The 23,719-nt window shown below is 40.1% G+C and overlaps 1 protein-coding gene across 1 annotated transcript; it reads right to left on the bottom strand.

The window, feature by feature from the left end:
- Positions 1 to 3,189: 3,189 nt before the first annotated feature.
- Positions 3,190 to 20,624, bottom strand: usp31 (ubiquitin specific peptidase 31). Its single transcript, XM_080043859.1, has 16 exons — positions 19,588 to 20,624; positions 19,220 to 19,348; positions 18,524 to 18,618; positions 18,327 to 18,419; positions 17,929 to 18,064; positions 17,438 to 17,585; positions 17,159 to 17,339; positions 16,827 to 16,938; positions 16,528 to 16,622; positions 15,156 to 15,233; positions 13,595 to 13,724; positions 12,862 to 12,981; positions 12,026 to 12,251; positions 11,744 to 11,902; positions 11,228 to 11,380; positions 3,190 to 9,997 (listed from the first exon to the last, which is right to left on the bottom strand). Exons 1-16 carry the CDS (start codon positions 20,131 to 20,133, stop codon positions 8,499 to 8,501), a joined length of 3,900 nt encoding a protein of 1,299 aa, XP_079899985.1. The 5' UTR covers positions 20,134 to 20,624; the 3' UTR covers positions 3,190 to 8,498.
- Positions 20,625 to 23,719: the final 3,095 nt, after the last annotated feature.

The following is a 23,719-nucleotide window of genomic DNA, read 5'->3' as shown; positions in this document are numbered from 1 at the left end:
CTGACGATGATCAGTTATGTTCAGGGCCGTCGGACTGCGGACAGGCTTGGGAGGGTGGGGGGGTTAGCCAGAGGAGGGCTGCACCCAAAAAAATAAAAACATATTTTTTCAATTTTTTATTTTTTTTACTGGCTCAATATAGGCCCATGATCTTTGAAGGCCCAGAAAAATTGTATTTAGGGAAAAAAACTGATATCAGGGGCCTTTCATTCGTCAGTACATTTTTGTTATATTTTAAATAACATTGTTCGGGGCTACGAAGATCAGGGGCCTATATTGGGCCATTAACAAATACAAACGAAGGAAAAAAATTCCCGAAGCTGACTGGATTTTTTAAACATGTACATTTCTTCTTTCTGCTTTTTGGTCATTCTGTGTCTATAAAGTATTCCAGAAAATAGTACTAAATAGCTTACATAGGAAACAGTTGATCTAGCCTTAGTTTTCTCCTCAAAGTGCACCAGATTGATGAATTTTACTTTAACATTTTTTTAAAAATCTTACGGGGGAGCATTCCCCCGGACCCCCCTAGAAGGTCCAGGGTCCACGACACAGTCTCCCAAATTCCTGTGAGAAACACTATGTGTGTGCATGTTTATTAAGAGTCATTAGATCAGGGGTTGTGTTCAAGTACGCGTAATGATTTGGTCATTCATCATTAGAAACATTCGGTTGTTATCTGGCTCAGAGAGGGACCAGTCACTCATACCTTTTGGACTATAGACAAACATAGCTTTTACATGTTTGTATTGTAAGACCGCCTCTCAGAGGGCCCATCAGGACTTCCTGTATAGGGGCCCAGAATTTGGTGCAACGCCCCTGCCTCCGCATATCGTATAAATAATCATGGTGGGCTGCCATGGCCAAAAATGCCCGGGCCGATTTTTTGTCCCAGTCCAGCCCTGTCCATAGCTGTGAGGCCTGGACACTTCATAATCTGTTGTTACAGACAGGTTCATGTTGGTGACCTTTAGCTGTGCCAGCACATGCATATTATGCTACAGGCCTCACACCTTTCCCTGCTAGTACCCTCTCTGTCTCTGTCTTACACTGGTTCTTCCCCTTGAATTCCAACCGCCTTTTCTTGCCTTCAAAAATCAATTCTTATTGATTTCTCTGCACTCTCTGGGGAGGAGTCAAAAGAGGGGACAAAGGAGATAAAGCCACGGGCGAATTGCTAAAGTAACTCCGCTGTGCCATGGGGGACTGATATTATCACGAGAGAGCAGTCACATGCTGGTAGGACTCCCTGTTCAAAGCAGTGGAGAAAAAGAGTAACAGCATTCTCCGGTCACACCAGGAAATGTGAAAACACAACATGCCAATCAAATAGACATAGACATAGAGAGAGAGAGAGAGAGAGAGAGAGAGAGAGAGAGAGAGAGAGAGAGAGAGAGAGAGAGAGAGAGAGAGGACTGTGGGACTAAAACGCTTTACATTTTTAGGCAAAAACAACTTCAAGTTTAAGTTTTGAGGGATGCTGCGACTTTCTGACCTCTTGTGCTTTTGGCTACTAAATGTTGGCTGCTGAGTTAATTAACCAGTTTGATAACCAGAAGAAAAGTATTGATGTGTTACTGATCGCTGATTTAAAATGCTGAAAAGTAACAAAGAACATTTACTCACTTTGCAAGTAGCCTACTGCTCTTCTGTACTTTGAAGAAAGCGTACCTGTACTTAAGCAGTTTTGTGGTACTTTATAATTGTACTCATCTTAATTTCAGAGGGAATATACTACACAAATCCGACAGCTGTAGAGTAGTTGTTAGTAACTTTACAAATCGAGATCCTTCATAGAAAACATAACATTATTTACGTTGCAGTATTGTTCTAGATGACATTAAAATGTGCTTAACTTAAAAATGCCATGTACATGAATCAGAAATAAAAATCTACCATGTACGATGATATAAATCTCTGAAATGTCATATTTGCATTATCAGTACTTTTACTTTTTATGCTTGAAAGTGAATATATTGCAATTATATTAACGTTTTGCATGCACATTTACCTGCAATGGAGTATTTTACCTTTGCAGTTAAACTAATTACTTAAGAAAAGGATGAGAAGATTTGCTGATTAGCATGTAAGTCACAGTTTGGAAATGTTTGATTGAAGCAGCTTTAAAATCAGTGATCTCAAAACATTACCGTTGGCACTGATTATTTGTCATGAGCATTTTCCTATATTTTTTACATTAAGCATAAAGATCAATAAGTTAAATAATTAACAGTTGGAGAATCATTATAGGCTCTTCACTGGATTTATTTCCTGCTTGCTTGGTTAAAAAAAAAATGTCTCGCTCATATCTGAATTGTAAAAAAGTATTATTGACAGAAAGTGATTGACAAGTGTTGATCCCGCCAAGAACATTGATGAGATCCACGGGGGACTTAAGAAAAAACAAATAAATAATAGCAAATGTTTAAAGGTCCTAAGTATTGAGTATAAACAATGACACTGTATGAATTAATTTATTACTATGTATGTTATGTATGTGATGTTGTGTATCTGTGATAGAATTAAAACTAAACTTTAGTACATTTAATGTCATTGTGAACAGAGGTATTGAAATCTTTGCCATTATAATGCCAAGTGGACACTGTTAGTTGAGCTCAGACCCCCCGCTGCTCCTATAGTGTGCTGCAAGAGAAAAGCTCAAAAATAATAATCCTGGACAGAAATGTATAGAGCCGCTCATTTATTGCACGGCCTTGAGGTCAGAAGATAACACCGTCTTGTCTCTTCACTGAGACAATGAGCATTAGTTTTCAAAAGCTCACACACTTTGCTTACCGAACCCCAACTGGATAAGGAGTCCAATATTTGAACATTAAAATATATATGTCTTCAGTGTCTCATGCTGCTTCAGTAGTTTGTGATCGACAGTGCTGTTGATCCAAAAAGTGAGTTCCACTGATGCGATGTAACACTCATTACTGGCTCAAGGTGAGATCGCAGGCTCTTCTGACATGAATTCATCTGAAGTTGGGAAATAGTAACACGCAGAACTTGAATGTTAATTTAACTTTTTTTAAATCAATGAAAGTGATGAGCTGTATGGACTAAAGCAGGGGGACAGTTAGGTTAGAGAAAAGCTCCCTCTAGTGTAGGAATGAATACACTCACACAAGCACACCACTGTTACTGTTTCAATATTTTTATTCCGATTTTTTTCATTTTGTACTTGCATGGGTAAACCAACAAAGTATATACACATTTGTCCATCGGAGAAATAAGAGGGGAAACAAATACGTAAAAAAAAAGTGCATACATGATAACAAAAGAGAAATAAATTAACATAAAAGACTTTGACACAGCCTAATGAACTCGTCTGAAACTACTGAATGTCACGACACATTGCTCAGCTCTTTAGAAAAATAGACAACGAAAGTAAGAAAGTGGCAAATGCTGGAACAAGAGGCCTTAATGTAAAATGAACAAACATGAAATATACAAAAGGCCATTAGACAAGAACAACCTCATGAACCAACAAAAAATACAGTAAACAGCATTAAGTGAAGACAAGTCTCAATGAATACAACACTTTTTTTTTTACAAAACCCTTTTACGAATAATACATAAAAAACCAAAAGTATAAGACAATTAGGTCAAAGGGGAGACGTGCTATACATTTAGCACTTTAGTGTTGCTAGTGAGCTTAAAAAAAGTAAGAGAGATTTAAGACATTCAATTATTACACAGCTCTATGGTTTATGTATCATCCAAATAAAAGATAGAAAGTATCACTTACAATTTGTTTTGCTTAAGGCTTCAGGAAAGTTTCAGTATTGCCGGTTTTAGCGTAATCTTTAAAAAAAAATGGCCTCATCTATCGGAGCATTATCTAGCCCAAAAATAAAGCCTAAGTAACTTATTTGGGACATTTCTGTCCATTCAGCAGAGAGTTGTAGTATCCGCAGAATCTTCCGTCTGTGGGATTTTGGTATTTCACTATCAGTGGTTATTGCAACTTTGAGTGGTAAAATAAAAATAAAAATGCTTTCACAACATGGCGGATATTGTCATGAATGAATGGTTTCCCCTTGAAAAAGTGGAACTTTTTGATACTCGCTGTGAACAGCTCGAAAACAAAACTGCTGTGTCATAACAATAAGTCAATGTAGGATTCTCTAATCTTAATTAACTTCCACAGGGACGTCTCTATGCATTTTAACTAGCACAGTGATGGATGTATTATACTCATTTCACCAGTTATCAGAGACACATATAGTGTTGCTGCTTCAAAGCCTGTTTGGAAGTTGCCTTTTGTCTGCTGATACACTGCAGCAAAAGTTTACAAAGAAAAAAAATAATTAAAATCACATCACGATTGAAATGATTGATGTGGCATTAATTCTACAAAAAACTATTGACTGAACACTTACATTTTAATGTCATAGTTCATAACATTCTGTAATATAAAACTACAAATGTACTATCTTTCTTTATTGCATTGTGTCTATATATATTTATATATTCATTTGAGTTGCCTTTATATGGACAGACTGAGCACATCTTTGATGCAACTGAGGCCATTTCAACCGGGGTTCACAAACTATTATTACTGAAGTGAATTAAAAGAAGGCCTTTTTCACAATACATACACATTTACATGAGGTTAGTAACCACAGAGATTATCACATCCTTATTGTTGTCTCTGCTGGTGTGCAATAGTAAATATTCATAACAACAAAAAAGACAGTAACCTACCAGTTGGGTAGGAGAAGCCAGAGAGCACAGATCAGCAGAATTCAAAAACAAAATAATGAGGGGAAAAAATATTCTAAACTCAATGGGGAATGGTAAAAGCAAGTATGGCATTAAATAAATCTAGGAAATTGAAGTAAAATCCCTTCAGCTGTAGAGATTGAATACTCGAGACACTCTTTCTAAATATTGGTACGGATGTGCAAATTAAGCAAATGGAATATACCAGCCATGCTCTACTTTACACAGCCGCAGAGTCTTGCATAGTTGATAAGATACATGCATTAGCGTTCATGCAATGCCGCAATACCAAAATGAACGTTCTCAATTCTGTACGTATAGACAACAAATAAAACACAGAAAATAACTGCAGTGAAGAAAGCTACCGAGGAGAATCAATTATTTAAAGATTGATTCACGTTTTCTTACAGTTTTCATTGCTTTTTGACATCTTGTTTCAACAGGTGTGTGTAATATGGATTACGACATAGGGAGTGCAATACTTTTCTAGTCTATGTTGCACTCATTGGCATTTCAAACCGCAGTTTCCCTCATCTAAATCGATGAACATCAAGCAATGAGATGATGAGTGGGTTATTGCTCTACCACTAGTATGTTTGCCAAGACATTATAAAAAAAATAAAAAATAAAAAAAAAGTGTGTCTCTAAATGACAGGCAGGTAGAAAAAGTTATTCTGTCATGACATTCAACTAATACATTGGGGATATTTAGACATCCCTGCAATACACTACAGACCGATACTGACTCAATGAATGAACCCGCTTGTCTCGTCTAATCGTCTGAACCTAACGTCGTAAAAAGAAAACGGTTAAGAAAACATGGCCTATGGTAATGTACGCCATGTGGTGGCTATAAACGAATTAAATAAGGGTTGGAAAACAAGGGGAAATGTTTCTGTTTTCAGATTTAGCTTTTGTATAGGAAAAATCGTTTTTATGGGGGGTTCGGCTACGTGACCAGATAAATAATCCAACAAACTTCTTATTTTGCAAGTGGATAAATGGATAAACAAGTGTTTGTGTGTGTGATTGCATGATCAACCCCTCAAAGGCAGACATAGCCACTGCAACTTAATTACAGACTTTACAGCAGGGCAAACAACACGGTGACGGTCACAATTACAGAAAATTGTCCTGCTTTTGATCCAAAGTGCCATGCATAGGTTCCTGATAAGATAACAATGTGAAGTAGAAAAAGAGCAGCTAAAGGAATACCACCACATTTGGAACGGCAGTATGTTATGTTCAATGGCCGGTGACAGCTTGAGCACATGAAGCTACACTATGTTTTCTAATGGTAGGAAATAAACAAATACAGAATGTATGTTTGCCTTATTGTGTCGTGTGTCTACGGCCTAATTATCCTCAAGAGATGGCAGGTAGATTTGAATAAAACCATGCTGCGTGGAATTTCTTTTTGACCGTATGGCCAATTTACCTGTCAACTGTGAATTGATAACAAGCTTGTGAATCTTGCCGTCCCAAATAATAATAATTATGTCTGACTGTAGAAGCTAACATTACATGCCAGTGTCACATTAAAGCTGCTTCTGATTAGCTCAATTTGCAACAGTCCATTTAAATAACATACATTCATCTTCAAACTGAGTGGTATTTCTCTGAAACCATCCGAGAACCAAATGTAAACCTGTCGGATGCTACAGAGCAACAGTTGAGAGAAACACAGTCTAGAATTCAAAGATTTCACAAAAATAACCACACTCATTCAAAAACATACACTATGCTGGTATCTAATGTATGGATATTGCTATTGCAGATGGGTAAATTACACATTGATAGTGCTGATTGTTCAGAACAAGAGCAGATCAGATTTCCTGCAAAAGATATGTACCATGCAGTATCTGTTAGTCGAGAAACGCAGCCTGCATATCCATATCTGGAGAACAACTGCTCGGAGACAATATAAATGTTGTTCTATGAATGACTTAAATGGCTCATTATCAATATTCTGTTTTAGCGTGACAAAGAAAATAATGGCAAAGTATTGTCTTCTCAAATGAGGTACCACAGGTTATGAGAAATGCTGCCAACAGGTTTCTGGTTCACTGGATTGTGTGGTCACAGTTCTGAACATCGGCATTTGAACATATGTTCATTAAGAAACATCAGTGCCAGAGGAGCATCGGTCTGTTACAGCACCAGGTGAAGTAAATGACCCCTGAAACATTGAGATGAATGTACCCTTTTACCATTTACAGTCTAAGGCCTGTTTACACTACGATATGTCTCCAAATCATCAAGAGACAACATATTAAAAATTAGATCATTACATTGTAAAGTTAGTGTGTATTTATCTATATCTATATATATATTTATATATGATAATCTTCTCAGTGGAAGAAAACTCATTTATCTATACAAAGTGCGAACAACACAACATTCCTATTCAGTGATGCATACAGTCGTAGACTACAATGTTGCCAAAGGCAATTACTTGTTTCCGCATACATTATTGAAAGGCGCTTACGATCATTTTCTTCTTGCTCATGTATAGGAAAAATTGGGTTATGTATTATATACTTTGTCAGAACCTGTACAGACACATACAGGTATATATGTATTCATATACTCTTGTTTTAAAATTGTTTCATTCCAAGGACATCATTCCTTTGGGGAAAAAGAGTTCAAGAAAAAGAACTAGTATTGAAACAAAAATTAAGTTTAAAAATATTGGAAAAAAGCTCTCAATGTGTGTATTCTTTCTCATCTCAAATCCTTGTTTCTCCCCCTTGGGCCGGCCATCACATCTCTTTTTATATTATTTCAATAATCTCTATGATCCTGAGTCTATAATCAGGAAAGTTTAAATCATTTCTTATTTGTCTTTTCAGCTTCATATCAATCCCAAATACTCTCAATATGCAACATGTGAAAAACTGTATATAGTCCGCTATGTCTTTCTACTATGTCTTCTATAACTTTAGAGAAAAAACCCTGTTACTATTAGCCCCCATTAACCAATACATGAGGTGCATCTGGAAAAACAGACGGCTGGTCAATTTAAACGGCATAAAACAATCATTCATCTAACACGAATGCTCGGCCACAATTATTTTGGACAGCCGTCTTACTTCCATCTTAATCTGAAGGATGTGTATATGTCGGTTCAAAATCTCACTCCACAAGACTAATTACGCATTCCTGTTGCATAAAAAGTGAAAATGTTTCTCAGTCCCTTCATTTCTTTTAATGTAGAGGCTGCTGTACTTTAGGATATTTTGCAGGCAACCTAAATGTTCTGTTTGCAGCGATGTAAAGATATAACAAAGCTCTGGTCTGAAGGAAAGATAATTGTAAATGCTGTCAGTTGTTTCATAGGCCTCCAATACACACAATCAAAGCAGATGTGCTGTGCAGCTATATGCATAATAGCATGCTCATGTTCCTACCCTCCAAGTGAGAAAACATGTGTCGAGCGATCACCCTGCACTCCTTTTTCTAACTCTCATCAGAATCTTACCTAGATTCAAACAGTGTATATGCTAACAGTATACACTGCATCAAAACCTAGAACTGGCAGGATATCAGGCAAGTGTTTGAAACCAAAATATGCAGGTGATGGATTGTTAACTCAAACCTTTAACTTTTCCTCAAAGCTGGCTGCTCACATGCAACCCTCAAAGCCATCATCTGATGCCAGTGAACAGAACCATAACATCTAAAAAATATCTCTTTACAAACACATCTGGCGCTCACTGAAACTTAGGCACAAAGAAAAGAGCTGCATGTAACTACTGTCTGATATATCATTGAGGCCTCTGTGTTGTACGTGCAGGAGATTGCATGCTAGACGACAACTTTCGGGAAGACGCCATCCTTTCGAGAGGCTTCTTCCCGTTTGCGGGAGACTTGAGACTTACTTCAGACATGGAAGACTTGGATTTGCCAACGTTCAGAAGGGTGCGACTGAGAGAACTGGGGGGCTTGGAAGACGTTTTTGTCTCTGACTTTTTCCCTCCTCCTTGAGTCTCTGCAGACGACTGTGAAGACTCGGCGTCTGCTGTCTTGCCATTGTCGCTACATACGTCCTTGGCTTGTCCATTCTGCTTGCCTGTCCTCTCTGAGGGCTTTTTGGCAAGCATGGAGCTTTTTCCCAAATCAGCCGACCGGCGGCTTTCCCTTTGTCGGAGGGCGCTCTTGAAGAAAGACAAGCCTTTCTCCTCTGGTTTGCTGCTGCGCTGCAGGTCTCTGGTGGAGACACTGGGGGAGCGCAGGCTAGTGACTGAAGAGCTGCTGCTGGAGCTCCTCACTGATCTCCTCTCAACGCGGTTGTTGTCCCCACTCTTAGAGAGTGAAGAGCGGGCTAGTGAGCTGCCTCCTCTGATGTGGTCCACCAGGGGGCTAGTGTGCATAGAATCTCTGCTGAAGCTCCTCTCTACCCGCCTTCTCTGGCTACTAATGGTGCTTTTATCTGCAACACTGGAGTTCTTTTGTGACGTGGGCGAGGGAGAAGCAGAGGACTGGGGGTTAGATCGAAGACATGGCCTATGTTGTGGCGTTGCCTCCAGGGGTTTAGCTGCCTCCTTTGTTGTTTTGGAGGGAGTTCCACTGGGCGTAGAGGTGCTCTTCTTGGAGGTCACACTCTTTTCTTTAGTACTGCTCATCTTTTTGCCTTTCACCGGCGTGCTGGAAGGCGTCTCGGACGCAGAGGTCTTCTGCGTTGAGCACAAGCGTTTCTTGGAGGTTTTCTCTTGCTCCGCTTTGCTGGAACTCTTTGCCGAGCCCGAGCTTTCCGCCTTGGAGCCAAATCCTCCGATACTGCTCTTACGTTTCTGTTCTTTGGAGGGAGTAGCTTGGGCCGGTAGAACGTTTTGGTCTATGGCTGTGATCTGGTTGTTGTTTTCACTTGGGTCACTTCTGGTGCTCCTCTTGTCCACCGGAGTGGGAGCCCTGCAGTACATCATATCTAGGAACCTTTTGTTGTTGTCCTGCTCACTGAAGTTGCTCTCCATCATGGACAGGGGAGACCTGCTGCCAAAGTAGCGTTCATGTCTGCTGTAGCTGCCAAAACAGGACGTGGAAACTTTGTCATCGCCGGCTTCTCCTATCCGCTCCAGAGGAGGAGAGCAGCGGGAGTCCAGGGAGAAACGTGAGGGAGAGTTGGACCTCATGTGGAGCTTGGCAGAGAGAGACCAGGACGGCTTTATCCCACTGTCACTGAGAGCTAGAGGGCTGGCTATGGAAGACCTGGAGGACAGGCTCTGACGCTGGATGCTCCGAACAAATGGGCGGACAGAGAATCCTCCTGTTAACAAGAAAATGTTTTATGAAATAAATTGAACTTTCGTTAAACACACTTAACTGGACTTAAGTGCTGTTGGAAACCCTGAATTAAAAAGGTGAAATAAGCCATTCTAGAGAAAGCTTGTTGTCAAAATTCATTTTTAACAAGCTTTCTCCAGAATCGCTGACTCCTCCTTTAATCCAAATTACACAAACTAAAATGTCAGTGCTACTTAAAATAAATACTTGCAATGCACCAAAAGCAAAGCGGTCATATGCCTTGTTCATTTTAAAAAGGATCCATAGATTACATTTTGCATTCAAATCTTGTTTGTACATTTTTTTTAATTGTTTATTAAACTATTAACTATTTATTTTCCCTTCCTGTCTTGTTCTTGCATTTATCATTAGTACGTTTGTGTATGTTATGTATTTTCTTAAAGCCATGTTGATTGAAAAAGGAATTAAAAAAACTGTTAGTATAGCACCAACCATAGTGAGATCTGTGAACGATAAGTGCCAGTTTGCCTGGCCAACATATTTGGGTACTACGCTTACCCTGCTTTATGGAGGGTTAAACAAAGCCTGCATTTATATTTTCCACAAACAGCAGCCTAAGGCAACATGAGTCTCCATTTGGATTTATTCTGTGTGCAAGGTTTCCAACAGCTCAGAGCTCAGTCATAAACATCATGCTCTTCCCAGTTACACAGGACACTTGTCCTGTCACTTTCTGCCTTGTCCCTGTAATAGTGTCTCTCTCGAAAATCTTATAATGAAATCTAGGAGTTTACACGGGAGTGTTTGCGACTCTTGAAAACCTTGGTGGTATCGTTTAATTTGAACAGATATATTTGCTGTGGAGCATTGCAATTTGAAGAATAAATAAATCTATTTAAAAATGAAAGAACTAATGTTTGTGTTGCTTATTTTAAAAGGTGGAATACACTATTATGCAATGGCAGTAAAGATATCTCTTTGAAATCATTTTATTTGATCATTTCCCTCGATGACTGATGGTTTGCTACATACAGTCTCTTTTATATTTGTTGAGGTCTTCTGAATTTCTAAATCTGGTCTCATCCTGTGTGGATGGACTTGGTTTTGCTTTTCAAATCAAAAGTTTACAGTGCTTCTGTTAGAACCATGTCCTGAAATGTTAGATGTCAGATGAAAGCAGCAGCTCATGTGCCTACGTGTGTACAATCTGACGCCTGTAAAAACAAATGAAGCAACATGAGCATTGTCTCACCATCATCTTCATTGCGTTCTGCTGGAAACTCTCCTGACTCAGCCAGCGATGCCATAGAGGTGCGTCTGGAGGAGGCTCCAGAGGCCAAGCTAGCAGGCCTACTGCCAGGTAACCTGTTGATCCAGTGGTCACACAGAGATGAACTGGTGGAACCTGCATAAAGGACAATACAAACGTTACTTTCTTTTAAAGGTTTTAGAGCCACATTGAGGAATATTATAATTACATTTCGAATTAAAGTCTTACCTGTGTGTTAGGTACACACACATTCAATCATAGCTGAAGAGCGCTCCACATTACAGTACAGAAGAATTTGAATATCATGGAAAAGTTCATTCAAAAAGTGAAACTTTTATATATTCTAGATTCATAAAACAAAGTGAAATATGTCAGTTTTGAATTTTTTTATTATTTGAAAGTTTCACTTTTGAATTAATTTACGGAAATTACTTTTTATTGATATTCTAATTGTTTAATTAGACATATGTACAGCAGACAAATGACATGAATACTGACCAGCAACAGAGCTGTTGGCCGACCATGAGGGGACAGCTGTCCTCCGCTGGTAGAACAGGATATAGGCCGTCTGCTGACACACGTCGTCGTCAGGTACTGGTGAAACCTCACTGTCATCAAAGCAGTACCACTGACCATCAATGGAATTCTTACAGTAGGCTGTGAGAGCAAAGCAAAGGGATGAATGGGTCAAAATGGATGACACAAACTAAACAGTGAGTTTTACATTGTGATAATTCTCACAGAAAGCACTCTGCACTAGAGCTATTTTTGCTTCTTCACCTGTGTAGTGGCCCCCATGCATGTTTCCGTGGTGATTGCATACAGCGTACAGGTCATACAGGTAGTCATCTGGGTTCCTGCCCAGGCCATATGGCCGTCTCCACGGTGACCAATGGGAGGGTAAACTCCAGCTGCTCTGGCTTCTCTTCACCACATGAGGTGCCATGTCCATGCCCATCAGAGGGAACTTCACCATGTTCTGCATCTTCACTCTCCGGTCGCCCTCCTGAAACAGACAGCCAGATAAACACATCAGACTACCTATTAGTTGCAGCCTACAGGACAGGTGGTTGAGTGACATACTATAGGACTTCAGAAAACCTATGCAGTCTCAGTTTATGTGTGGTTTCATTAAAAAAGCACACAGCTGCTGCAACCATTAAAAGATGGAGTCAGCGATTCTTGAGAATGATTGTTTTCAACATCACTTCCTGTCAAAATCAGTGAATATCGTACTGTGGGTGCACTGAAAAAATGTTTGGTGTTATTATACAGCCTGGCCTCTGTAGACGGACATGTTGCTAGGTATGGTGGGCCCCTTTTGTATGTATACCCTTTGTTTACAGACCAGTTTTTTTTTCAGCACACACAAAGGTACGGACAGGTAGCGGATCGTGAGGAGATATTCACTTATTTTGACAAAAAGGGATTTCTCCAGAATTGCTGACTGCACCTTTAAAGCCAGCCAAGGATTGACTGCTATAAAAAAAATTACTAAAAACCTGTGAGGATGCAAAATATAACTAGAGTGATTCTTGCTCTTCATGCTGAAAAAGTAGGTCTAGATTCACATTTATTTTATTCTATTTGAACAGTGTTGGGTTGAGCTGAAATACCTGTCTGAACCTCTTGAGATGCAGTATGAGCACATCCGGCAGCGTCCACAGGCTGAGCTTAATGCGGCCCTGCTGCAGCTGCTTGCAGTGGGGACAGCGCCATGCATCGTCTGGGGCCAGCTGAAACACACACACACACACACACACACACACACACACACACACACACACACACACACACACACACACACACACACACACACACACACACACACACACACACACACACACACACACACACACACACACACACACACACACACACACACACACACACACACACACACACACACACACACACACACACACACACACACACCGGGCAGCAGCCATCAAGGACAAGCTCTGACCACACTGCTTATAAAATAGGCCTCAAACAGGATGAGGCCCCACATTTTTCTCTTGCCTCTCTCTATTCCCCTTCAGAGCAAGTCCAACCACAATGTATATTGTAGGTCTGTGCAAAGAATTTCTAAAGTTTTTTGTTCCAAACATAGCATTAGGACACAGTAAATCCACAGAGTGAAAGGAGGGTTTTGAACTAGCAGAGGAACAATAAACTGGTGGGGAGGAGACAAATGTGAGGCTATATTTTAAATATACTTACCACTGACATGTGCCAAGGCAAATCTATGACTTACTTTCTAATGTCAAATTACTGATCGGGCAGAGCATCGACTGTGCGTGTGTGTGTGTGTGAGTGTGTGTGCGCGTGCACCAGCCAAAGTGTTACCTGCTCCTCCTTAGTGTAGAGCTGAAAGCACTGGGCGAGTGTGCAGGCCTGTGGTTGATGATGTTGCTCTCTGTGCAGATACACACTCTCTGCATCAGGAATGTATTCCTCCTCGGTGTGTCCAAACAGACTGTGGGCACATGAAGCACACTCATCCATTCAAGGTCTCGCGAGGATGCCAGGGTCTGCCTCGAGATTCTACTCAAACTGCTTTATATTTCATTAAAACCTTTTTCAAGACAGTAGATTGTTTAACACATCACAGTTGTCCAATGTGTCATTTGATTAAATAGCTTGCGTACAATACTTATGATGAATATCAGGGATTTTCTTCCCGTTGGCCGAATACTTTAGTGCCAAACTGGAAAATGTATGACTTTTGATAAAAATGTGACTACAAAAGTGTGTGTGTGTGTGTGTGTGTGTGTGTGTGTGTGTGTGTGTGTGTGTGTGTGTGTGTGTGTGTGTGTGTGTGTGTGTGTGTGTGTGTGTGTGTGTGCCTGTCTGCGTGATTGTGTTTTTGTCTGTGCTTGCACGATATAACCACACACAGTAATTAACTTAAGTGAGGCAATATACGCAGACATGATTGTATAGGCAGAACTTCAGACTCTGGTGTTTACTTAGTTTTAAACCACAACTGTATAAAATAAATGTAAGCTCATTTCTAAGTAGATTAAGCAAGTGTATTTATTTGATGAATAAGCAGTAAGGGAAACATAGTGGGAGGAACAAACATTCATTAGCTCAAAATAAGTATAGCCCTGTAAAATGGCTACTTTTGAGATGTTGCCCAACTTGATAAGTCTGTTCAGAAATCCTGCACAATGCAATGGCTGCCACCAACAAATGTATTGACATCCTGCCTCACCTTCAACTGCTTTTAACTGACAAGCCTATTTTTGTGACTGAGGCAGGTTGTTGCCATCCAATCCACTGAGCTGTCCCACCACTAAGTTGAAAAAAATAACTCATGTATTTGGATTCAATGACCTGATCATGTCAGTTAAGGTCTTCGGATACTTTTCTTGTTACACTTCACTTTTCAATACATGATACTGTGGCTTTTTTTCCTATGTAACATCTCAGTCACGATTGACACATACAGATGCAAGATTCAGGCTATTCTTTTTCATTTTTAAGCATTCAACTTCAAAACTGATTCTGTCATCTTAACTTTCTACATAATCACTTACACAGACAAGCAGCGTGTTAGCCTGCCTGTTGATGAATAGATATCGATAAAATTACAATAAATTACATATTGAATGTCATGTCTACAAGGCAAGTGATTAAAAATTAGCGGCTGAACTCTTTCTCGCAAATTAACCCCGGGTTGGAATCAATTAAATCAAAAGTCATTTGGTGTATCAATATTTCATAAAAATAACAGTTTGGCAACACATTAGCTTTTTAATCCAATACATTGTTCTAAATGAAGATGGCAGTGAAAGACTTTCAAAAGGTCTGGCCGTCATTGCATTCTGTGCATGTAAAACACAAGGCGGATACAACAAAACAGTCCACAGAACTCCAGCATGTATTCCTCTTTTTCACTTACTAGTCCTTGGTCTCTTTGTCCCACTCTACCACTATCTTCACGTGTGGTGGCCCCCCTTGCCCACAGGACTTGTATGCTCTGCAGTGGAACAAAATAATGGTGAGAAAGAAATTAAGTCATTTCCGCAGGTGTCTTTTGTAATGGGATTTTCATTGTATGTCACTGAAATGGAAAACTTGTTGGGACAAATGTGTGCATGGTCTGTGTGCAGTAAATATCTTTAGATGGTGATTTAATCCAATATGACCAAAAAAAAAGTGCAGTTTTTACTTAAAAGTTGAAAAATATTTCTTAGTTGATTAAGCATAAAAGCTCCACAAAACTCTAAGAATGGCAGCATTTACAAACTAGTGCTGCCCCCATGAAATGTTTCAGTTGTTGATTCCACTGCTAGGAAAAGAAACCTGGGTGAAAAGCAGAAGGAATAATATTCATGTGCAATCACTGAGGGCCTTACCTCATGTAGATGTGCCCACAGTGTTGTTGTAATTACGCAGAATTCCTCATGGGGGCAACAGAGGTTACACAACATAGCTTCAATTGCTTTTGTTGATATACTAGAATTGTTTGCATTACAAAGTAATGACAGAAAAACAACTTTGATTCACCTTTGATTAATTGTACCTCTATGAATCAACACTGTTGTGACATGTTCTATTGTTTTGAAATTAGGTAGGTAAAAGTCAAACTTGCTAAACTGGCATTTTAACAAACCGCCAAAATCTTGTTAGGGCTTGTCAACCAGGCTAGGCCAATGAGAGGAACATAACCGATAGGGCAAGAGTGTAGACAGAAGATGAAAGGACGAGATGGGTGCAATTTTGACCTCACCCCATTACCCAAGATCACGCCTGTGTTTGCCTTTGTGTGCATATGTATACACACTGTTTGCTTTGATTTCAGTCTGAGTCAGGTTCGCCTTTCACTGAAATAAATACTGAGAAAACCCTCAGAAGGCTATTGCTTTGCACAAATGGGTTACACTGAAGATGTAAACTGCTTAAAGGTGGAGTCAGCTATGGTGTTAATACACAGCCTAGGCTCTGTAAACTGGAATTTTTTTCAGTGCAGACACAGTACGGACAGGTAGCAGATCGTGAGGAGATATTCACTGATTTTTTTAAAAAAGATTTTTGACAAAAGCATTCTCCAGAATCACTGACTCCACCTTTAAATCTTTTCACACCATTTGTCTCACTATCGAATGTGCAAATTGTAACGGTAAAGCAGCAAAGTAATACATAACCTCGAAGATTTATTAATAATCATCATGCTGCAAATTCATATTTAGATATCATCCTTACAATGTTGGTGGTAACACTAGGACCTTATTAAGCAGTAAACAGATAATGTATGAAACAGCAGGACAGACCTGTCCACAGTTGGGTGACACAGCGGCCGGTCGTCTTGAGGGAGGAGGTAGGTGATACCAACAACGCCAACCACCCGAAGACTGAAAGGTCCAACCTACACACAGAGACACCACTGTTAACACTGCTGTTAGAATAGTACAGCTGTCTCCCTTATAATAATTTCACAAAAACATATTTTTGCAGGCCCATGTAAAACACAACATTTTCTAATCTATCCATCTGTTCAATCTTTAAACCAGTTTACTATGTGCAGTATAAACCTATTAACAAACGCAAAACTGCGTGTTCCTCTTCCTACCTGAATGTAGACCCCAGGCCTCAACAGATGACGCATTTTCTCTAGGATTTCTTTCTGTAGAGCATCCCAGGTCACAGTGCGCTCCATGTACAGTACAAAGGGCAGTCCGAACCTAAGACAAACAGCATGTGTAGCTTCGTTAGCCGGTTGTCGCTTTATCCGGGGAAGCTTTGCACATCAATAGCCCATCAACCCATTACTACACCATCCTACCGAAACATAACTGGACATTATATTACAATGATGCTTCAATCGTTATTATTGGCAAGAACATGATAAAGGGACATGCGTAAAGGAAAACTTAGCAACAAAGGACTTTCGGATTGAAGTACCTTTTTCCTTGGTGGCCGCTACAAGCTCTGTTACACACCAGAAGGATGATTTTTTCTGGCCCCAGGTTTTTATTGGGTGATGCAGTTAAAGGAGTCATTGCGCCCTGCATGAACGACGGAGTCCTGCTGAGTTCTGTCCCATACTTCAAGTTGTTGTGATTCAGGTTTGCCAGAAGACTTCCTGTGAAAAGATACAAACAAGTCTCCGTAGATTATTTGCTATGAATAAAATGTGGAAAAAAAGATGAATATTTTCAAAAACATGGAAGTATGATTTACCTCTTTTTGTGCGTATGTTTTCCAGTTTGAAGGTCTCCGGTGTCTCAAAGGCAAATATGGAATCACTCTCTTGAATGATCTCGAGATCGTCGTCGTCGTCACAGAACGAACGATGAAAACCGTCGAAGTACATTTCAGTCAAAACAAACTGAAACAGAAAAAAGGATACATTTAAAAAAAAAAAAAATACGATTAATTGTATTTCGTTGTTTTATACTGTAATTGTAAAACATGGTTGTCACAACAGCACTCCTTATCCTGCTTTGCCTTCGTTTACAATTACTCCTGTGGCATTTCCATCCTGCCAGTTTTACTCAATGTTAGCACTCTTGTTGCAAGCCCTGAGGACGACTGGGTATAAAAATGTCCGCTTGATAAAAACAACCTAGGTCTATGACAACAGTGCTTTCAGGAACAGGGCGCAGACATTGTGTGACGGTAGAGCAGTCTCTATGACAGACAGGGAGCTTAATGAGAGACAGGAATAGCACCTGGTCCATAGGGATCTTGGTCTCGCGTGACACGGCATCTCTGAGGCGATAGACGGTGCTGTTGAGGGGAACGGCAACTCCAACCCTCATACAGTGAGAGTACTTCCCCTGGTAGACCACTGTCACGTACAGGGGCCTGGCAAAAACAATTAATACAAATATAAGTTGTATGATATACTCTATATCCTTTTAAAAGCAAGATTTCTCCTGCTATAGAATCATGTTTTACATTTCCTCATGTTGGATTATTTCCCCCTAATTTACACTTTATGACTGCCTATGAGACTTCTTTTTTTTTGGACTAAAGACACAGTTAATCATATAAAACCTCAAAAACATATCTAGTGAGTTTGGTAACTGTACAGGGCCTAGTGCTGCCGTTCAGGAGAGTAACTCACCTTGTGTGTGGCAGTGGGATAGGTAAAGAGATGCAGAGGAAGGGATCAAACGTATTGCTTTGCTTCTGACAGTGTGGGCAGGTGAGAGAAGACCTTTGGGAAAAAAAACAATGGAATCTCTTAATATAGCAGAGAGATAAATGTGGGAGTACTGGAAGAAAAAAAACATGGACACTTTTACAGGACATAAAGCCTACCTGTACTGAGCCTGAAAGAGTTCTTGTACAAAGGAGCCAGCAGAGAGGGGCGGTGATGGCCCCTCTAAGCTCTGAACATCTTCTTCAATAGGTGGCTGTACAGATGCAAACAGGTTGGATTAGTCAAGGTAACAAATCAGAAATAATACCAGTCAAAGCTGTGCACATTCACTGTGTTGTTATCTAATAGTCCATGGGAATCAAGTGCACGCAAACAAGACCAGGCAAGCCCAGCTGGACTGTCAATTCTGCAGCTCATTGTCAATGTGAGTGGAACAACTGTGAGCTATAATGCAATGTGACATTGGAGTATGAAATCAGATCGTCAGGTAATCTTAGGTCATTTACTTTCATCACACCTAACTGGCATGAACATTATTAATCTGAGACCATGAGAAATACATGTTTTGTTTTTGAAAAAAGGAACCCATATACTTCGAACAACAACAATAGCGTATGGTAATATAATGGATTTCTGCATCAATGACATTTAATTATTTATAAACACACATCACATTTTAAGTCTCGCAATAAAACGTGCAAAAACTATTTTCAGCTGTAAACACACAAAAAGGCTATATGGATGAGCAATTGGTGAGTGAGATGTCCAATAATCAATACAAACTTCTGCTCTCTTTAATTAGCTGTAGTAGACCTAATACGTTCAATGTATGTACAGCAGCCCCCTTAAATCACCTTTATGGCTGGCCTGGTGTTGGGAACGTTAAGGTCCTCGTGGACTCGGTCCAGCAGCCACAGTAGAAACTCTTGAGCATCGTGCTGAGAATTCCCTTTAAACTGGACAGCACTTTTTGACACGGCGTTCTGCAACAGACAGCGTGGCCCAGAGGTTACAAACACAAAGACATGCAAGGTTTCAAAAGGTCAAACACCTCAGCATTGTCTATCTCCGAGTGACCTTAAATGTGTTGGGTCATGAACTTCCAGTAACTGCAGATCCTAAAAGATCATTTGTGCACTACGGACATGTTTTGCATGCGTTGGAAAAGTAAAGTTTACGATAGACAGTGTAGAAGTAGGATCCATACTGATGATGAATTTACCTTGAAATCCCTGCTGTGCTGGGGGGTGTACTCAAACGTCCATAAAGCCCGCACAAGTCCTGACAGCTGCTCTGTGACCTCCCCTTTGGCAAACGGGCCTTTCTTCTGCAGAAGCAGGCCATTTGTCTTTGGTTTGTCCCCATCCAGCTCGTCGTCTTTATAGTGCTCCAGGACCAGGTACTCGGCAAAGAGTTCGGTGTTACTGAGACACTGCAGAATGGCATTCATGAAGCAGGTGTTCCCGTGGTTTTTCAGACCCGACACTCCAGGAATCCTCTCTCCAAACAGGAAGCCCCCCAGGTCCCCATCGTCCATGGGCACATCTTTACTGCCAGGTTTAAACGTGGAAAATCCTCCATCATCTTTCTCATCGTCTGTTTGCACTTCAGATCCAAAGTGGGATAACGCTGTCAGTGTCCTGAGGACTCTGCCCATAAAACTGCCCACAGAGCGAACAGAGCCTCGCCTGAACAGCTTCTTGCTGAAGCTGGACTTCTTGTCTTTGGTGGCCGCTTTGCAAGACATGATTTCTTCTATCACAGACATGCAACTCAGACAGATGTGTCGCGAAGAACGAGAGCCTTCTCACTGGCTGTTATCTGCTGCCCCATCTCCAAACACGAAGACAGCAATTACAACCAACTAACTAGTTACCGTTAAAGCTGCACTGCTGACAGCATTGGGTTGGCAATGCTTACCTTGATAACATTTTAGTTGAGGTGTCTCCTTTCAAGTCATGCAGCGGTAGACGTGTTCTGTCACTTGTCAAATAACGTTCACATATCGTGCACTTCAACCTTGCCTTAAACAATGGCTAAGGCCAATTACGTAATGAGTAAGTCATCGTGACATTAACATTGCTTAGTTCAGTTGTTTGATCCTGCAACTTGCTCCGGAGTTTCCTTGTGTTTGCGGTTTACTGCCCCGCAGCGATGAATCAACATCGGTTATGCTGAGGGTGAAGACAGCAGTGTTAGCTCGTGTGGCTAACGCTAGCGCTAGCTACAATAACAACAGAAGGAACTGAAACAGCAACTGTCCTTTTCGACCGAGATGTCCGTGTCCAAGTGAAAGTGATAGTCCGCCATGGTGTACGGGGAACTGCAGTCAAAGTAGAGAGTGTGTCCAAAATGTGGTTAAACTCACTCTTCTCAAATATTTGGAGGCACATTCGGGCCAAGCTACCAAATAGCACAATCGTTTTACTTCTTCTTCTTCTGTTTCTTCTTGTTTGTGTTGGCAGCTGGTGCGCTGGTTTACAAGCACACCAGCGCCGCCTGCCGGACTGGAGTCAGGGCAGCAGCACGGCAGCAAAAAGTTATTTTAGTTGACATTGTTTCTTTTAGGAAGTTCACATATGGGCATAACAAGCCATTCTTATTGTAAATAATTGAATTGCTAATGCACAAATAACAAATGTCCCCTTTTAACAGTGACAGTGGCTTACAGTAGCAATATTTTAAGAAAGGAAGCACCAGGATCAGGTGACCTTTGAATAGCTTGTGAATAACAAACCCACAAAGTATTCATCATAACTTTTAACTATTTAGTCTCCATGCATATACACTAAGATGCAGTTGCGATGTAGACCTGTGGATGACATCAAGGATACCAAACACTGTCATGTTCTTGCTTTTCCATTCCATTAGAGATCAATTTTAAAATATGTGTGTCATTTGTGTAATGTGTGCTGTAGTGCCCCTATAGGCAATTGTTCCTGCTCTTTGACGTTTATAAAATCAAGGTCAAGGATAACCATAGAATACCTTTCATGTGTCCAAACTAATAAAAATGTAAGTTTGGAATAAAGAATAAAGTAACAATGGAGTGATTGTGTCACTGCTCTTTGTCAGTTCACTCTTCTTCCTCAGGGAGGCACAACGAGCATAAGAAGGGAACAAGAGACATATAGGGACAGGATTTGTTCATGTTTACAAAAACATGCTTCTCAATATTGAGTCTCATTGTTGATTAAGTGTTATTTTACAGCATGTTGCTTGTTTGTCCACGTCTTTGCACATCTTGAGTGTGAAACAGAACAGCCAGGATATTGCTGTCCTTAAGGCTGAGTGTGTTTGGTTGGACGAAGCAAACTTGAAAGTGTGAGAGCAGCTGGTTAATGCGTTGTGTGTATTTTAATGTGTATGATTCATCCTGTTGAACAAATAGTACAATACGTTTTCCTTTTCAGGTAAGTGTGTGGAGGGGATGAATAGAGATAGAAGAGAACAGAAAATATGCTTCCAGCTGACAGCTGGGTTTGATGATCCTTAATTAAGCTTATGTGAAAAAATTGATGTGCACTTGTCTTTTATAATCATCACGATGGTGTACATTTAGGCTACTTAAGTACTGTACATGTCATGCTACATACTTCTTCTCCTCTACATCTCAAAGACAAATGCAATGATTAAACAATGCATCAGTAAACAAAGTAGTAACAATTAGCTTGACCATGAGCGTTTACAGCAGTTGAATACAACATATTGATGCAGAAGGAATATTAAGACAGAAATATCATACTGACATGTACAATCTTACTCCACAATGAGTACTTTTATGTTTGATAGTTTAAGTACATTTTGCTGATAACACTTGCCTGCTTTTCCCAAGTAAAGTTTGATTGATTGACTTCAAATAGAGTATTTTATTGATGTGCTATTGTTACTTTTACTGAAAATGTGATAACTCATCTTTTTTGACACAGCCTGTTGTTTATTTTGTTTATTTATTATTAATCTTCCGGACAATTACACACAATACACAATTTTCTCTTTGCATATTCACACATATTACTTTGTGTTATCGTCCGAAGGGTGGCAGGAGAAGCCAAAGGCTTATCAGGTCCCGCCCCCACTGTTGTTCAAATATTTCTTGGAGTGACTATTGGTAGTTTTCTTCCACATACTTGTATTACTGTATTGCTGGTTTGTATTTAGCAGCAGAAAACAAATGATGAGAATGAAATGAAATGAGTTGTGTGTCATACTTGGCTCTTTTCTCCACACGACTGACTCACAATCTACAAATAGCCTAGTTCAGATGCCTCAATTAAAGGTGGAGTCAGCGATTCTTGAGAATACTTGTTGACAAAATCCCTTTTAGTCAATGTCAGTAAATATTTCCGACAACTGTCCGTACTGTTTGTGCGCTGAAAGAAAAGTCTGGTGTAAATACACAGCCTATAGGCTCTGTAAACTGGTATGGAAAGCTTATGTAAACAAAGGGGCCCACCGTAGCTAGCAACATGCCCATTTACAGTCCCAGGGTGTGTACGCGCACTGGATTTTATTCCAGCACACACACAGCACAGAGAGGTAATGGTTCCTGAGGAGATATTCACATATTTGGACAAAAAGGGATTTGGACAACAAGCATTATTCAGAATAACTGATTCCACCTTAAATACAGTATTACTATGGATCCAGCTCGGGTTATTGGAAAATAGTCTAATTGTCTTTGGGAAATACTCATCCAGTGACATTTGCCCTCTGTAGAGGTAGAGGCAAAAATAAAATCTCAGATAATGTAAGTGTTGAGAAAAAATAATGTTGGCAAATTGTGAAGAAGAGATGTAACATAACATTCTGTATGCGTGCCCATAATGTCAAGATTTCAACCATCAAATGCTTCTGTTGTATCATTGTCAGTGTAATAACTCAGCTAAAGTGTTCCTGATTGATTTGGGAGAAGCTAGGGCTGTTGTTACGCTTGCCATGTCAATAACTACACAGCAGATAATAAGTTTAGATTTCTGAGTGACGCTTGTTTTGTGTTGTCGGATGGTGATTAGCTGCTAGTTCCTCACTGATGGAGTAAAGTGTATAACACTAAGCAACACTGATGGTTTTAATTTGTATAAATGTGGCCTCTGTCACACGTTTTTGTGGGAGTCCTCGCATGTGACCAAGCTGCTACTTGCCTTAAGTCTGTGGAGGCTCAAAACAGCCATAAGTGTGAAAAATGTGTTTACTTTTAATTTGAGGCATTGTCATCAACATATAAAAGTCACAATGCAGCAATGTGTGTGGTGATGTGTGTGCCTTAAACATATCAAGATGCATTTGTTATGCACGGCACCTTACTAAAAGCTAAGATATTTGTGACAGTGTCTGTCAAACACTGTGGGTAC

The sequence above is a fragment of the Ammodytes marinus genome, assembly GCF_949987685.1.
Source record: "Ammodytes marinus genome assembly, chromosome: 16".
Classification (NCBI taxonomy): Eukaryota; Metazoa; Chordata; class Actinopteri; order Uranoscopiformes; family Ammodytidae; genus Ammodytes; species Ammodytes marinus.
This window is presented reverse-complemented; position numbering and strand designations above follow the sequence as displayed.